Source organism: Alligator mississippiensis, chromosome 4 (genome assembly GCF_030867095.1).
Source record: "Alligator mississippiensis isolate rAllMis1 chromosome 4, rAllMis1, whole genome shotgun sequence".
Classification (NCBI taxonomy): Eukaryota; Metazoa; Chordata; order Crocodylia; family Alligatoridae; genus Alligator; species Alligator mississippiensis.
Window position 1 is genome coordinate 166216499 of NC_081827.1, and position 16279 is coordinate 166232777.

General features: G+C 45.6%; 2 protein-coding genes and 3 non-coding genes across 5 annotated transcripts; all 5 read left to right on the plus strand.

Moving 5' to 3' along the window:
• The first annotated feature begins 699 nt into the window (after positions 1-699).
• TRNAC-GCA (transfer RNA cysteine (anticodon GCA)) lies at positions 700-771 on the plus strand. Its single transcript has one exon. It is a non-coding gene; the product is annotated as a tRNA-Cys (tRNA).
• A 2279-nt stretch (positions 772-3050) lies between these two features.
• Positions 3051-6840, plus strand: RPL23 (ribosomal protein L23). Its single transcript, XM_006274990.4, has 5 exons — positions 3051-3154; positions 4130-4213; positions 4809-4937; positions 6319-6432; positions 6708-6840. The coding sequence occupies exons 1-5, from the start codon at positions 3142-3144 to the stop codon at positions 6788-6790; spliced, it is 423 nt and encodes a 140-aa protein (XP_006275052.1). The 5' UTR covers positions 3051-3141; the 3' UTR covers positions 6791-6840.
• LOC132250442 (small nucleolar RNA SNORA21) lies at positions 4615-4745 on the plus strand. The gene has a single exon (XR_009462182.1). It is a non-coding gene; the product is annotated as a small nucleolar RNA SNORA21 (small nucleolar RNA).
• LOC132250443 (small nucleolar RNA SNORA21) lies at positions 5496-5629 on the plus strand. The gene has a single exon (XR_009462183.1). It is a non-coding gene; the product is annotated as a small nucleolar RNA SNORA21 (small nucleolar RNA).
• A 2692-nt stretch (positions 6841-9532) lies between the features above and the next one.
• Positions 9533-13353, plus strand: SPMAP1 (sperm microtubule associated protein 1). Its single transcript, XM_006274991.4, has 3 exons — positions 9533-10136; positions 11965-12064; positions 13070-13353. Exons 1-3 carry the CDS (start codon positions 9639-9641, stop codon positions 13225-13227), a joined length of 756 nt encoding a protein of 251 aa, XP_006275053.2. The 5' UTR covers positions 9533-9638; the 3' UTR covers positions 13228-13353.
• The last annotated feature ends 2926 nt before the right edge of the window (positions 13354-16279 follow it).

Consider the following 16279-nt stretch of genomic DNA (forward strand, 5'->3'; position numbering starts at 1 on the left):
CCCACACCTGCCCTGCAATAGCTCCCCAAAACTCCTTAAGTGGCCCTCCAACCCAAATAATTAATCACCCCTGTTCTAAAGGACTCTTCAGGCTGGAAAAGTGCAGGCTCAGGGTGATCTTGTGGCCACCTATAAGTTTATCAGGGGTATTCACCAGGATCTGGGGGGATGACTATTCACCAGAGCGCCCCAAGGGATGACAAGATTGAATGGTCATAAACTGCTCCACAACTGTTTCAGGCTGGATATAAGGAAGAACTTTTTTACTGTCTGAGCCCCCAAGGTTTGGAATAAACTGCTGCCAGAGGTGGTTCAAGCACCCACTTTGAACGCCTTCAAGACACACTTGGATGTTTATCTTGCTGGGATCCTATGATCCCTGCTGACTTCCTGTCCCTGGGGAAGGGGGCTGGACTCGATGATCCTCCGGGGTCCCTTCCAGCCCAAATGTCTATGAAATCTGTGAAATAAAGGATGCTGCAGTGCAATTTGAAACCGCGAGACATTGATGAGGCTGAAGTTGGTTCCTAGTTACTAGTTCCTGGTTTGTTTTTCAAAGGTAATCTGTACACAATTTACAGTTTTTTCCACATAGGGAAAAAGAATCAATACCCAAAACAACTAATATTTCCTAAAGAGCTGAACAATCCATGTAGCTAGTGAACAAGTATAAGATTTAGCACAGACTTATTGCCACAAGGGGGTATAGCTCAGTGGTAGAGCATTTGACTGCAGATCAAGAGGTCCCCGGTTCAAATCCGGGTGCCCCCTCGTTTTTATTCTTCTAGAAATAATGTTTGCTAAATGAATAGGAAGGATTTTTATAAATACCCAGCATTTATGACAAACCCAGGCAGTTGTAGTCATCCCTTTATTCAAACTCAAAAATGCTGACTCCATCCTGTTTGCTTTAGCTAAATTTTAAAAGCCTGCAATAAAGCTTTGTGGTTATAGACCTGCTTCTGCCAGGTGCTGTAGTTAGTTCAGGATTGACTGCTTCATTACAGCTCAGAGAGGTTACAGGTTCAAAAGCTGGTGTGCCAGCCAGCTCACCAACACTCTTAAGTGGTCCTCCAGCCCAAATAATTGCCCACCCCTACTTTAAAGTCTAGGAGCTGCTCTTTATAGATGAGGCTGAAATTGGTTCCTAGCTCCTTTTTTTAAATAAGGAGCCAACTTCAGCCTCATTATTAACTGAGGGTGCATCTACACCAAACTTACTTAGAAGTAGACTAATTAGCTCCAGAGTAAACAGTCTCAGTGTCTACAGATGTAGGGCTATTAGGCTAGCATAAACTAATAAACTCCACAGCAGGGCCTTGTAAATACAAGTACTATCCTGCTGCAGAGTTTTTTTACTATGCAGGAGCACTCATGTAGATGCTGACCAGCTGGCTGGGGCACAAGGGTGCTTGAGTAGGGGGGTGCCTGCTGGCCAGCCCCACACTGGAGCACCATTGTGCCCCAGCCAGCCCCCCTGCAGTACATTGAGCCAGGCCAGAACACCCCAAGCTGGCAGGCCCCCTGACAGTCAGGGATGCTCCAACCTTGCTCAGTGTACTCCCGTCCTGGGCACATATGTAGATGTAATAAACTCTAGCGTGATAAGTGCCAGAGTTTATTGCAGCATATTAATATAATATAATATCATATAATATTAACATGCCCAGAGTGTTTTAATTCAATCTGATTGGAAGGAGAAAGGGTTGGAAGAAGGGAGGTCATGTTTAAAACTATATCTATTTCTGAATTCTAACCACCACCAGAAAGGCATTCAGAAAGGCCTTATTTGGGGTCAGATTTTGCACAGCTCCTGCAATACAGAAATCTCTGCAAGTCTTGAAACATCCTCTCTTTTTTTCTGGATAATTGATGTTTCCACTCTGCAGAAACCTAACAGAGTTTTTATTGAACCTCGTCCTCTTTTTTCATGCTCCTGCACTTCTGGCATTTTTCCTGTGATCATTTTCCATCTCCCACAAGATTACCTGTTTTCTTTCAGAACTTTTAAAAGCATGCCTCAGTCGCATGCAATTGCCTCCTTACACACTGCAAGAAGACTACGCCTTTCCTCATGATTTCCTCAGCATCAAGTTAAAACCTTAAAGCAAATAGGGTGACTGCGGTTGTTTGGAAAGGAAAGCCAGGTATCACACAGGCAGCGTTGCATGATTGCAGTTTAATGGGTGGGAGGGATCCTCTTTCTAAATTGATTCCTCTGCATTGTATCCAGGGGTTATTTTATAAGGCATAAAACTGAGCAAAGGGTGTGTACACATGTACTTTCTGACAGTTAAGCTGAGGTTTTTTTTAAAGTCACATGTACATGGCTCAGAGTTGACTTAAATGCGGGGCAAGATGATACACCTCTGAGGTGTATTACCTTGGGGCACCTATACATGTTCATCGAGGCTGCTCCAATACACTGCAACTGCAGTGCATCAGCGCAGACTCGATCAATCAAGTCTGCTGGAGCGTGGTAATTACCACATTCCAGCAGACTTCAGCATCACATGTATCAGCATCCCTGCGCTGAAAAATGGCAGCTGGGGCACTTTAATTAAAGCTCATTCAACAAGCTTTAATTAAAACGCCCCTGCTGCTATTTTCCAGCATGGGGATGCTGACACATGTGGGGCTTGAGGCACATTAGAGCTGTAATTAAAGCACCCCCCACTTCCAAAACAGGAGTATATATCAACCTAGCTCACAAAATGGATGTCACCGAGTCAAGATGTGCATGTTATGCTCTGACCTGGTTTAAGTTGACTTAGTTAAGTCACCTTATTTTAAGCCAGTTTAGCATGTGTGCACGCCCAAAGGTAGTAGCCCAGGTACAATGGTTAAAACTCCAGGGCTAGAAACTGTACTAAAATACACGCCCCACTCAACCCCGCTAGCCCACAAATGCTGCAGAGCTGAGGTCGGGCTGGGTCCACGCAGAACCCGGCCGCGAGCCTGGGCTGTAGTGCCCCCGGCTGCCCTACAGGGGGCGCGAGCTGCCCTTCGGAGGTAGAGCCATTCCCTCGTCACCTGACAAGGGAGCTCGCCCCTCCCCTCTCCGACCTCACGCAACGTCCGCGTCATGAATGAATATCCCGTCGTCCTTTGCGCCGCCTTCTCTCTTTCTCCGGAACCAACATGTCTAAGCGAGGTGAGGCCTGGCGCGGCCGGCCCCGGCCGGGGTGAGCGGCGGTGCAATCCGTCGCCATCCTCCGGCCGCGCGGGCGGGGCGGCCTCGCCACCCGCGGGGATGGGGCGGGGGGAGCCCGGGCTCCCTGCGGGGCTGTGTCTGGTGCGGGCAGGGAGCGGGGGGACGCCCTACGGGGCACGGGACTGGGCGGGGGGTCCCGTGTGCAGGGGAGGGGTCGGCAGGCAGGCACTTAAGACTGTGAAGCCCCTGGGTTTTGGCTGCGTGTCCGGCAGGGAGGAATTAGTGAGCAGTGGTGTTGGGGGTGGGGGGCTGTGAAGACTGCAGGGGGTGTCCTCGAATTGAGGCCCTAGGCTTGAAAGGGGGAGTCATGGAGCCCATGTGGATGTGTCCTCCGGGTTGAGCATTGTCCAAGTCAAGCTGTCCTGGGCCTGGAGTGGAAATGCTTGTTCTGCACCGAGATGCTGAGAAGGGCAGAGGAGAAACGCTGCTGCTTTGTAAGTAAGAGTGGTGATAGGGTCTTAGAGGTGGACCCATGAAAGTTAGAAGCCTGCTTCAGTTTTAGTTGTGTGCATAGTGCCCAGACACATTAAAATGGCATCGTTCTCGGTGGAGGAATCTAATCAAGATTAATACCGGTATTTATTGCTGTTCTCTTTAAATAATAGTTGTATTTTGTTTAGCTCTTACAGCTCTTAATTTGAGCAACAGCAATTGTATCTTTAGGTTAATATTATTATGATCTGACTTATTAATAATCTTTTGACTTCTGTTTGGGTGTGCGAGAGTCTTTGAAGCAAAAGAAAATAACTGCTATAAAAGTTCTAGGTCTGTGGAGCAAATGTCACGTTACAGACTTTTGAGAAATATCTACTGAGATGAGAATTTGGCTTGTGACTAATGCATAAAGTGAGTGTGAGTGACAGTGTGAGTATTCTGGTCCCCGGTCATGTTTTGTCCTCTGTTTTTAACCTGCAGGACGTGGTGGTTCGTCTGGTGCGAAGTTCCGCATCTCCCTGGGTCTCCCTGTGGGAGCTGTGATTAACTGTGCAGATAATACAGGTGAGGCAGTTCATCCAGCACTTCTCTCCCCATTGGGCATCATTTCTTTTTGTTAAGATCAGTTTCTGACCACTGGTTTCTTAATCAGAAGTCAGAAATATTTCTGGAAACAAGGTGCAAGTCTTAAGGTGATTAGCCCTTGGAAGATCTTATAGTGGATTCTCCACATAGTCTTTAAAGTAAGCTTGGATTGATTTCTAAAAGATGTTCGAGCTCAAAAATGAAACTACAGGTGTGATTTTTTTTCTCATCTAATTATCCAAAAAATCTGATTTGATGATTAGAATGGGTCCATCTGCCCTTGAATACTGTGAACCCCTTAACCTGCTTCAGCCAATATTCAATTTGCTGCTCATTAACAAGGCCAAGAATTTCTATCCTGTCTCTGAAGCAGTTGCATCTCCCTTCTTAAAGCACTTGCTGGGTCTTTGTTCAGTGGCTCAGGGAGTTGTCGTGGAAGGGAATAGAAAGACACCGCTTTTGGGTGAAGTGGCAGCCTGTGCTGTTAACTTCAATCAGTGGTGTGACAAAAGTCTCCAGGCTTTTCTGTAGTGGGTTGGCTAATGCAAAGGGTTTCTTTTTATTTCCTCTGTAGGTGCCAAGAACCTCTACATTATCTCTGTGAAAGGGATTAAGGGACGTCTGAACAGACTGCCAGCTGCTGGTGTAGGCGACATGGTTATGGCTACAGTCAAGAAGGGCAAGCCTGAGCTCAGGAAGAAGGGTGAGTCTTGTCAGGGAACAGGTTGTGAGTTTGTCTGGTGTATACAAGGGCATTCTAATAGAATTGGTAGTGAGTTGATAGTGTGGGTAGTTCTAGGCATAGGTTGTCTGCACAGAGTGGAAAATCCTGCCTCTGAGCCGTAGGATATCCCAGAAAGCATTGTTCCACATTGCTCTGCCTGTCTGCTCCAACCATGGAAGGGTACTTTATTGTCCAGGTGCCTAGAAGGTACCAGTGAGAACACTTTTTAGGTAAGGTCGACAATATGGTATGGACACAACTTTGTTGTGTTACACCAGCAAAAATGAATGCTCAGTGATTATAAAATACAGTTTTGCATGTTGTAAAATTGTAACTGCAGAGATCATAACACTACAGCTGGTGCCCGAAACACAACCAGGATTCATGTCAGCGCTTCATCTCATCAGGCCTCCTGACATTGATCCTCTTGGTGCGTTGTAGACTGACCTTCATGTATAGGATAGAAAGCCAGTTCTTACAGGAGGAGCAGAGCATACTCTTTAAGAGAGATGGGAACTAGGCGCCCAACAGCATCTCCCCCTTCTGAAAAGCACTTGCTGGGTCTGTGCTCAGTGGCTCGGAGTTGTCGTGGAAGGGTATAGCAAAGGCATCGCTCTTGGGTGAAGTGGCAGCAGCATGTGCTGTTAACTTCAATCAGTGGTGCGACAGTCTTGATGGTTCCCATTTCAGATGTCCTTGGTAAATAGTAGCATGCTAGGTTTTCTTGTTGAATACTATGCTGAGACCTTGCATTTGGTAATGGAGCTGATTTTGCCTTAGAGGCTCTCTAGACTGCTGGGTTAAAATATGAGGATAGTAAAGTGCTCATGTAGATTCAAAGGTAACGTTGCTTTGAGCTAGTTTGTTTTGAAAAATACATTTTAAGCTGCATGCTTCCCTCTGCGTTGCACAGAGAAAGAAAGCCTGCTCCTCTGATGTGTACTTAGCTGCTCTAAAACTAAATAGCAAGGGCTTGTAATCAGTGTATCTGTATAAAACTGTTCGGGATGAAAACCTGCTTTAAATGCATGTTGTAGTACCAGCAAAGGATATTGCATTGAGAGCCTAGAGGAGTCTAGGCTGTTCTGGATTCAAGGCTGCCAAAGATGATGTTGGCTCTGGTCTTTGTGACATCAGTGCTTGGTGATATCATAAATGTCTTTTGACACTGATGATTTTGTCAGCTAGCACTAAACGGGCACCCTGAATTAATACAAAATGCTACTTGCTATCCAATTGCTTATTTAAATGTAGGGAGAACAGGACCTACGTAGAAGCATTTAACTTGGTATGCCAGTAGTTGGTACCTGGGTGTGGGGACTGTACCTGAAAGCTTGGGATTCATTTTTTCTCTCTGCAGTGCATCCAGCAGTGGTAATTCGGCAACGGAAATCATACCGGAGAAAAGACGGGGTGTTTTTATATTTTGAAGATAATGCAGGAGTAATAGTAAATAACAAAGGAGAAATGAAAGGTATGGATGACAGTCTGATCGTGCTGGACAAAGATGTGTGTTCTTCTCTCAGAAGGCAAAAGAGCCCACACTTTCTTACAAGTCAGAGGCACTGTACTGGGAGAATCTGGTATCCCAGTTGCTTCAGCAGTGAAAGAGCAGAGAGCCATCAATATTAATAGTGCTTGAACAGCACTCTGAGCAAAGCTGTCATGGTAGTGTAGAATTTGCATGTTTGCTGTTTCTAATTCCTAACATTTTTTTTTCCTTCTTTTTTCCTCTTGTTTTTTTCCCAGGTTCTGCCATCACAGGCCCGGTGGCAAAGGAGTGCGCAGATTTGTGGCCCAGGATAGCCTCCAATGCAGGCAGCATTGCCTAAACCTGTTCCATCCTCTGTGTAGCTTGACAATAAAACTGGTTGTACCAAAATTGCTTGTCTGTGGTATTGTGAAGCTCAAAACGCTCCTTCTGCTGTCAGACTGGGTTGAGATGCATCTGACCAAGGACTTGTGGGTGTGGGGGTGGTCTGTCATAGTAGACTTCAACACAGGAGGTTGCTCCTAATTTTTTTATGTGGGTTTTCTTTTAATTGGCTTATAATTCTTCCCAACCCACAAAATAAACCATAAAATGTCTCTCTGTGTGCATAAGGGAGTTGCACTGGTACCTGTGAATACATTCAAATTTTAAGTTTTGCCAGTATTACTTCCTAGGTGGATAATGGCTGAGACTGAGTCATGTCTAAGTGACAGATTTTCAAGAAATGACCTGTTCCAGAATAACTTTAGCTCTGCAGTTCTGTAAATTCGACATTGTAGACAGAGGTGACCCAAGCAGGGTGCAGGCCCCTGCCCCCAGATGCAAGGAAGCTGGTGGCAGATTGGGGGGGTATTGCCAAGCAGCCGGAGGTGGCGGATTCAGTGGGGGAGGGGGGGAGCAGCTGGATGTGAAGCCAGCAGCAGCACCACACTGCCCAGCACTGCAGGGGCCCCCAAAGCGCAGGGTGCTGGGATGGTTGCCCCAATATACCCCCCCAAGGGACAGCCCTGATTGTAGATCACTGGCCACCAACCAGTGGATCTCAATCCACAGGTAGATCTTGGAGTTGATCTGAAGTGGGGTGGGAGGGCTGAGTGCCTACATGCATTCACATGTGCGCCCAGTCCAGCAGGTCAGTCCATGGGGGAGGGAAGAGGTGGGGGGCTAGATGGAGGCCCCTGCGGTGACGGACAGTGCCACAGAGGCAGGAGCAGGGTTGAGTGGGGCCCCAGCTGGGTGGGACTTGCCTGCTGGGGAGATGTGCCATCAAATAATTTTTTGTCCCTCTGCCTTGATCTGCACCCTGCTTTCCTCCCCACAGACTTACCTGCTGGGGGAGATGGGGGATGGCAGTGGTGCATGGTAGATCTTGGTTTGCTTCTAAATTCCAAAGGTGATCTACTTAAAGGTTGGAGACTGCTATTGTGGATGCTATGCAATGCCAGACCAGTTTCATAAGAAAAGCATAGAGTGTGAACCACAGTATCAATTGTTTGTTTGTTTTTTTTCTATGTAATAAGATTGTGGAAACATCCTTATGAATTGAGGCCTTACAAGGACACAGCAAAACCCGTTCCTGTTTGAGGTGTTAGGTGCAGCCTATCCTACCAATTTCTCAGTGATAAAACAGCCATACGGTAGACTAAAAATGTTTTATCTGCCAAAAGTGATGCAGCATCACAGATTTGTTACAGACTTCAATCAAAAATAGTTCAAAGAGAAAATGAAGGGCTGCACCATCCAGTGTAAAAAGCTCCTGCAAAAACTGCTGGTATAAGCTCCTAAATTTGTGCTAAGAGCTGTTATGTGGGTGTATGGTATTCCCAACCCTTTATAACCTAAACATGAGCTGTTTTAGGGCTGGAAATGGGAATTGTAAATCTATTCCAATGTGTTTTTGAACTAGTAGCCAGCTGGGGGGTGGGGGGATGGGTCTTATATTGTGACTACTAATGTGGATACACTTCTCTCAAATAATAAATGGCTTGTATTCCCATGCCTGACTCCCTACTGCAAGAAGCACACTTTAGGTTGGTATGGTTTAACTACAGCTACCCTGTGGGGGATGGAGGTTATGTTGCCATAACTAAACTCAATAAAACCATGAAAAGGGTTGCTTGCATTCCTGTTTGTGCCCACATGAGGGTTATATTGTTCTCTGTTACTAAGCTCATCTTTGTCTTCACCACAGTCTGTGTGGGGGTCTGTGAGTCCTGTTGTAAGATTTAAATAGCGCCAGGTTGAGCTGAGTACAGGTGTAGCTGTAAATCTACAGTCCAGATGTCTTTGAAACCAGGACTGATGAAAGGCCAGGGTTTCATCACTTCAGAGATTCAGCCCTTGTCCTATCTATTTCCTAATGCAGTGTTTTGCTGTTCTCCCAGCCAGGTCTTGAAGTACATCTCTGATGTTTCTTTGTCATCTGGGCTTCTCTAGGCTAAAACTGGCCTGAGCAGCCTCAGCCATGGCAACTAGAGCACTTCACTACTTTATAACCTGCAGGGTTTAAAGCGCTTTCATAATAACCAACTGCTTTGAGAGAGACTTTTCCTAGTAAAAATGATGAAGTTGCCTATTTGAAGATTGTGCTATACATAAGACTTCTGGGTAGTTTAAAGTGTGAGAGACCAATTTTCAAATGACCTCTGCATCTGGTCTGGAGCAGCAAAGGCTGACTCTATCGATGAGCAAGGAGAGCTCAGGGGCAACCTTGCTCTGTGCCCTAGAGAACTGTGTTGCCTGGTAGATCAGCAGGGATCCTGGTTTTCTCTGATTGAACAAAAAATCCCAAGTTTTTGTTTAAAAAAAGTAAACACAAATCCACATTTTTCCATGATTAAAATGAAACACCGCATATACACATATGTTAGTGGTGTTTCACTAATGTGCATGTGTGTGGTGTTTTATGTTAATCATGGAAAGATGTTGATTTGGTTTTGCCAGTATTACAATACACTTTTCCCAGTATATATAAATTAATGGTGTTCCATTTAAATCGTGGAACATGTGGATTTATTTGGGGTTACTTTTTTTTAAAACCGAAAACGTTTCAGTCGGACAAAACCAGGATCTCTGCAGATCAGTGTGCCATTTTCTCCTGCTTTGTAACGACCCGCTCCGCTGCCCCTCTCTCCTGCCCCGAGGCCGTGGGTTTTGTGATTGATTTTTGGTGAATGGGCTCTGATTAGATGCAAGCCGAGCCAGCTCCAGGGGGGAGGCCGCTGGCAAGGCAAGGCAAGGCAAGGCAAGGCAAGGCAAGGGCTGCGCTCCCTTCCGCCGACCGGCAGCGGCTGAGTGCTGCCCCCGCCCAAACCTCCGCCCCGGCTGTTGCCCATCCAGCGCCTCTTTGTAGCGTGGGGGCCGGGCTCGCACGTAACAATGCGGGCGGCAGAGGGGGCAGGAGATGCCCCGGGCGCCGGGGGCAGACGGAGCCGGTGCGGCACGGGGTTGGCAGTGCAGTGTCTGCTCCCTTGGCACGGATGGCTTCCTTCACTCGCGGGCCCCTGCGGCGCGAGAGAGACTTCGTTCTGGACGGGGTGGCGGTGGGCAGCATCGCCGGCGGCTACACGCGGAAGCTGCCCAAGCTGTGGTCCGCTGTGCCCCCTTACAACGCCCAGCTGGACTACCACGCTGCCAACTACTTCGCATCCCCTTCTGTTAAGGCGGTGCTGCGGAAAACGGAGCAGGTAGGGTGCGAGATGTCACATCTGGGCAGCTCCAGTTGCTCTCTGCTTCCAGCCTGCAAGCAGCAAGGGCCCGTGGGGTCCCTGCTGTCCCTGCGATTCCCAAGTTTGGCAGGGCTCTGTAGCCAGGCGGGGGAATAGCTCCTTGGAGCAGGTTTGATGGCTGCAGAGCTGGCATAGACGGTGAGGGTTGGCTAGTTGGATATTAAAAGCCTGGACCTCATGATCTGCAAGGTCCCTTCCAGCCCTTCACAACGATGAAACTCTATGAGTGTCGGCAACCAATCTGAAGAAACACAAAACGGCCTGGGTCGCATTCAAGCAGCGAAATGGGTTGCCTTTAAGCAGCAAAAAGTCTGTAGCCAAGCATGGCAATGGGAGAGGCACAGACAAACCAACTGACCTCCGTCTTCAAAATGATGCAGTTGCTAACATGTTGATTTCAAAATTGCAGATTTTAGTCGAGTAACAGGCATTTTCTTTCCCTTGTCTCCTGCTGCATCTGGTCTTCAGAGAATAAGATGGTAATCATTCAGGTGATAGTGAACAGTGATCTGCTTTCCAGCAGCTTCACACCCTTCCTTTGAACAGTATGGTCGTTGAAAATTTAAAGCTCCTTTAATTTCGCTCCTAAATTAGGTGGACTCTGTATGAAGAGGACAAATTCTGAAAAAAAGGTCTTGGTTCTTCATTTATCTAGTCTTCTCTGTATTAATATTAGGACTGAAATGTGTGTGGTTTTTAATTATTTTTGTCAAAAAGAGATCTGATACGTTTTAAGAAATATTTACTGGCCAATTTTTTATAACTGGACAAGATCTGTCTGCATAGATAAGTGACCTACAGCTATTGATGCTTTTTGTACCCCCACCAAAAAGTCAGTGCTACCCACTCAGGGATGAAGTTGGAATAATGAAGAATGATGCTGATTTAGACTGTCTTGTTACTGATATTTATTCTTCTCAGTTTATTAATTAAAATCTCACAGATCCTTCACAGAAAGCTTTTTGAAATAATTATCCTTAGCCCATCTATAGATGTATTCAGGTGCTAATCCTGCAACATTTAGGTATGGGTTAATCTCACACATGTGAGAGCATCATATGCATGAAAATGGGCATTTTCATATTCGCTTTGTGACATGAATGTGATGCTTCACTTATACATGTTGCATAAGTGCCAAACATTGCTGTGCTTAATAAATAATATAGGCTTCCATTACTATTGACCCTGGAAGCTGTATGAGAGGTTTCAGACTTCTACTGTTGTCTGTGCCAGCAGGGTCCAGCATTTTTCAGAGAGCTGTACACAGTGTCAGTGCCAGAGAAGATTCTGGTCAGGTCAGGAAAGGAAACAATGCAGAATCTGGTTCCTTACAGATAGCAAACAAGGCAAAATAGGAGCTATCATGATACAATTATTAATATATCTTGCATGGCAGCTGATTCTGCAGTTCTGCATCCTGTGAGGATGCTTATGCAACAAAGAGCCTGTTTTCTGAAACATTTTCCTTTCTAACCTGGATGTCTGATGAAGTGTATAATCAGTGGCGTAGGACTGATGTTGTAACCATAATGGGCTTGAAAATATGCAAGAGGAAAGGATTTTTTTATTATATCTTTTTTTGCATCAACTGTGTAGGTGGGATAAGTCCAAAGGTAGTGCTGTGCTACCATGCACTAGCAGGCATCTTCAAAGATAGACCCATTTCCTAACGCAATTTCTAGATTAGCCAAAGCTGATGGGAGTTTAGCTAGCCATGTTAGGATCTGCAGATGAAGTGAAACCTAGTGTTGCTCTGAATGTTTGTTCTTTCTTTTGTTAACCACAGCAGTATGGTGGCACATCTAGGGATGGCTGGATAGTGGACTATTTCCACACCTATGGGCCAGGGCAGAGATACCTGAACAGGAGAAACTGGGCTGGTGCAGGTAAGAGTCCCTTCCATACCTTGGCACAACTCCCTCATACATCATTTCTTCCAACTGTGCCTTCTCTAAACTTAGGGGTGTACTTGGTAGCCGTGTTGATCTGAGACAAGAAGACATAAAAAACTAGAACTCTTGGTTCCAAAATGATACCTTTTTATTAATAAAAGGTATCATTTTGGAACCAAGAGTTGTATGTTTTTAAACTCAGTGTCTCAGCCCCCATCACCTTAGGTCAAATCAATGCATTAAAATGTGTTCCCAGTAGCCCCTGGCTTGTCCTGGTAAGTGGAGCTAACTAGGTGTTAAGTACCAGTGTAGTATTTTGCCATTTCCTTAGTGTAAAATGCTCCTCAATTTCCATGTGTCTTGTATTATAGTCCTATTTTACTCTGGAACCTGGGTTAGCCACTAAAAAAGAGACTCTTAGTAATTAAACTCTGCAAAGAGTGGACTTTTTAGTTTGTCAATTCTCAAAAACACACAACAATAATAACAATGATGTTAAAATTCAGTTTAACCCAAACGGTAATCTTAAAAAAAAGATGAATCAGAAATACAAGGAAAAAAGCATTTTGTGTTGAATGAGGAATTCTGTTTGATCCCAAACAAAAGCTTTTTATTGATATTTGTGCAAGGCTTTTGGCTTTTATCAAGATTAGTTTTCAAGACATTTAAAAGTAATAAAAAGTAACTTAAAAGAAAAGGCCTTTTTTAAATTACAAAAAAAAATCAAAATGTTTAATTTGAAAAATGTCACCAGAAAATAAATTGACATTTGAGATGGTGCATCTCTCTCTCAATCTCACTCGGACTCGCACAAAATTTGCCACTCCCAACATGAATTGGCAAATGTTTTGGTTTTACTGTGTCTACATTTTTTTGCCAAAAAAGGGCATTTATTCCAATTTTCCATCCAACTCTGGTTACTGTGAGCTTCCTTCATAGTTGCTGACTGGAGGGAGTAGTTTCAAAGGAAATTGACATGGCCAACTCCCTTCTCCACAGGCCATTCTATTGAGTACGTGAGTGGCCATGATGGTTACCTGGCAGATGTGAAACCACTGAGAGGGTACAACGGACGCTTTGGCTATCGTCGTAACACCCCTGATCTGCGGAAGAAGTCATCCTGCTTTGGTGAAGTCACTATTTTTCCGCTCCACTGAGGATGTAGCAGCTGCTTTGCATATGCCGTTGATATTAGCCCCTTGGGGCACAACAGAGTTCTGGAGAGAGCTCATTAGGAGTAGGATTTTAAAATAAAATGTAGTTATTGTTTGTTCTATTTTTAACATCTGGCTGTTATGGGTCATTTATTTGTCTACAATATGATCTACTGATGGAGCATCTGGGCTCCTCTTCTACCAACCACTCTGGACTGAGGCAGAAGGGTGCTGCATAACTAGTTATAGGTCATACCCCTCACGTTTAAAAAATAATTAGTTTTTCTTTCTTCCTCGGTGGAATGTGATGATACCTGACATGCTCATTGTCTCATTTCCTGTCTGTATACAAGCTTAGATAGCAAATTCTCTGTACGTGTTCGTAAAATTTTGTGGGTAGAGACCCAGGCAAAGGAGCCACCTAATAGTTTTATAGTAGGCAGAGGATGCTAGGGCCTTTAATTTGAGCAGCGTGTGGGCTGGATCTGGCCTGTAGATAGATAGATACACACCATTTAGCATATCATTCTTCCCAAACCTTAACCCATTTTCAAAGCCTTGCATCCATACCAAAGTTCTCACATCCACACACCCATTACAATGATCGCACCTGTACTCCTGCACACTGGTCCACGTTCCTTTCCTGGTTATATTTACAATGTCCCTTGTGTTTTATCTCTAATTAGAAGCTTTAAGCCCTTGGTTCATAGCACTGCTGCTGGTGGTTCCACTGCTGCTGTCCTGATCGTTGTCACTTGACCCAGTTGACTTGTTGTCTCCTTCACTGTCACTGCTCACTTCCCCTTGAGGGGAAACTTTGAAAAGCCTGTCCCTCTGCCAGGTGGGTGTTGGCTGCCTCCTCTCCTACTATTTTCTGGTGGTAGGACTAGAGTGTACTCATTTTAGCTGTCTGCTACCATTTTAATGCAGTCTGCTACTTCAATTTCTGTGTGCCTGTATGTCAGGAGGTTCTGGGCCTGCAGAGCTGCTCCATACAGACCACTGGGCTACTAGTGTATTAGGGAATTTGGGGTGTAGCTAGGGTGAAAGTGGGGCCTGCCTGAAAGGTGGGGCCTGCTCTGAAGGGTGAGTATGGGACCCTTAAGTGCTTGTAAGTTTGGGCACTGATAGCAGGAGAGTGAGGGTTGTGCTGACAGAGCCCTGCTCACCCTGTGGATGCGTGGCATGTTGCCATCACTGCCTCAAGTAGCTACTTACCCAAGCACCTCCACTGCCAGCCCTGGAATTACTGCCACCAGCCCCGTGCCAAATTATTGCCACCACCATGCCTGGGATGGGTTCCACTGCTGTCATGAGTCCTGGGCCAAGGATCCTATGGTTCAGATCTGTGCTGGGGTAGGTTGGGAGTTTGAAACCTTTCTGAGTTAGAGGAAGGTAACATCTCTACCACTGGAGTGGTACAAAATTCTTCTATGAGGGATTTCTTTTTTTTTTCTCTCTCTCCAGTACCCCCTTTTGACCAGTTTAGTAAGTAGCCCTGGCAGGCTTTGGACTGAGCCATACACCAGCCAGATTCATCTGGAAGCAGGTGTGGGAGCAGTACAGGAAAGATTATCAAGACTGGCCCAAAAGATCCCTCCAATCTAGTTTAATCTAGCAGGGAGGTCTAGTTTCACTTGGGGCACCCTAGTCTCAGGTTACCTATCAATGTGCTGAGATTCAAAGGCTGGTTTCTAATATATGTTTTGCAAAGTTGGGCAAGACTGTAATAGGGTGTGCTCTGCATTATGGGTGTTACGACCATGTGTGTTATGTGCAAATAAACCCTTGGATTATGTTGGTTTTATGGAAACATTTGGGAATGAGGGATCTTCTGCTAAAGACAGTGCTTTGCTGGAATGAGCAACAACAATCACCTAAGACATGGTTTGAGCATGCCATGATAAAACAGCAGCAACTGATCTATGCTGGTAATCCCACCTGCAAAATTCTTAGTGAAGCCATGAGTCCACTTGAACCTAGTGACCCTTCAGCATTAAGGCATGCCAATTTCTGTAGCCAAGGGAATGACCTAGCTAGCATCATGTCTGACCAACTTTGGATCTCTGGTCTGAATGGCCAGGAACCCATTTACAGTTGGTATGTTTTTGATGCTCTGGATTCCTATTGGATGTCTCCAGATTTAACTTGTGAATCATGTATAGGTATCTGTACACCAAACACTGCTAATATTGCATGTCGTGCTTGAAAGGACCTGTTGCCCTTGTTGGAAAAATACTGCTTTAACTGCTCTGTCATCCTGCTCCTTGTGGGGCTGAGACTGTTGATCATAAATATTATGAAGAAAAATATCTAGTATAAGCATAGGATATGGAACCTGAAGTTCCCAGTCAACAAGAAAATAAAACAGCTTTTACTGCCAACTACAGAACTGGCAGACAGAGAAAAGGATCTGTTGCTTTGCTGGACTGGTACAAAGACCTCCTGGCAGGAGACCTCAGTCATGTTTTGGGTTCTGATCTTGCAGATGTTGTTTTTGGAAAAATATCTATCTATCTATATGGTTATATATATCTATACTCTGAGTATCACCCCACAAAGAAAAAACGTAACCCGTTACAAAAACTGCACCCACACAGTCCAAACACCTATACAAAGGCTCACTGGCCACCTGAATCTGTTACAATATTCACACCGCACGCACCACACACCCAAACTCTGGTCTCTCAGATCAGGCAACCCCTTCCTTTCATCCCCACCCCACTTGCAGGGTCACAAACTCAGTTCACTTGTTGTCTGTGTCGCTGTTGCTCCAGCTTCCACTGGAGGGCCCACTGCTGCTGTCACTGTCCTCAGTTTCATTTGTCTTTTCCTCTTCCTCACTGTCACCGCCCCCTTCCTTGCTAGGGGGCAATTGGAAGATCCTGTGCCATCATGAATGACTGGTGCCTCCTGAGACTCGGGGCGGGGGGGACACAATGTGTGGGCAGCAGCATTGGTGGCAGGGGGTGAGTGGCGACTGCCTGCAGAAGCTGGTGGCAGCATTGGCGGTGGTGAGCGGCGACAACCTGCACAAGCCAGTGATGGCATTGAT

What these genes read in the sequence shown, in the direction of transcription:
- RPL23 (XM_006274990.4), top strand. An exon ending in TAACTGTGCAGATAATACAG is followed by an intron (nt 4,214 to 4,808) that starts GTGAGGCAGTTC and finishes TTTCCTCTGTAG; the next exon opens with GTGCCAAGAACCTCTACATT. An exon ending in TAACAAAGGAGAAATGAAAG is followed by an intron (nt 6,433 to 6,707) that starts GTATGGATGACA and finishes TTTTTTTCCCAG; the next exon opens with GTTCTGCCATCACAGGCCCG.
- SPMAP1 (XM_006274991.4), top strand. Translation starts at nt 9,639, where the DNA reads ATGCAAGCCGAGCCAGCTCCAGGGGGGAGGCCGCTGGCAAGGCAAGGC. An exon ending in TGCTGCGGAAAACGGAGCAG is followed by an intron (nt 10,137 to 11,964) that starts GTAGGGTGCGAG and finishes TGTTAACCACAG; the next exon opens with CAGTATGGTGGCACATCTAG. An exon ending in GAGAAACTGGGCTGGTGCAG is followed by an intron (nt 12,065 to 13,069) that starts GTAAGAGTCCCT and finishes CCTTCTCCACAG; the next exon opens with GCCATTCTATTGAGTACGTG.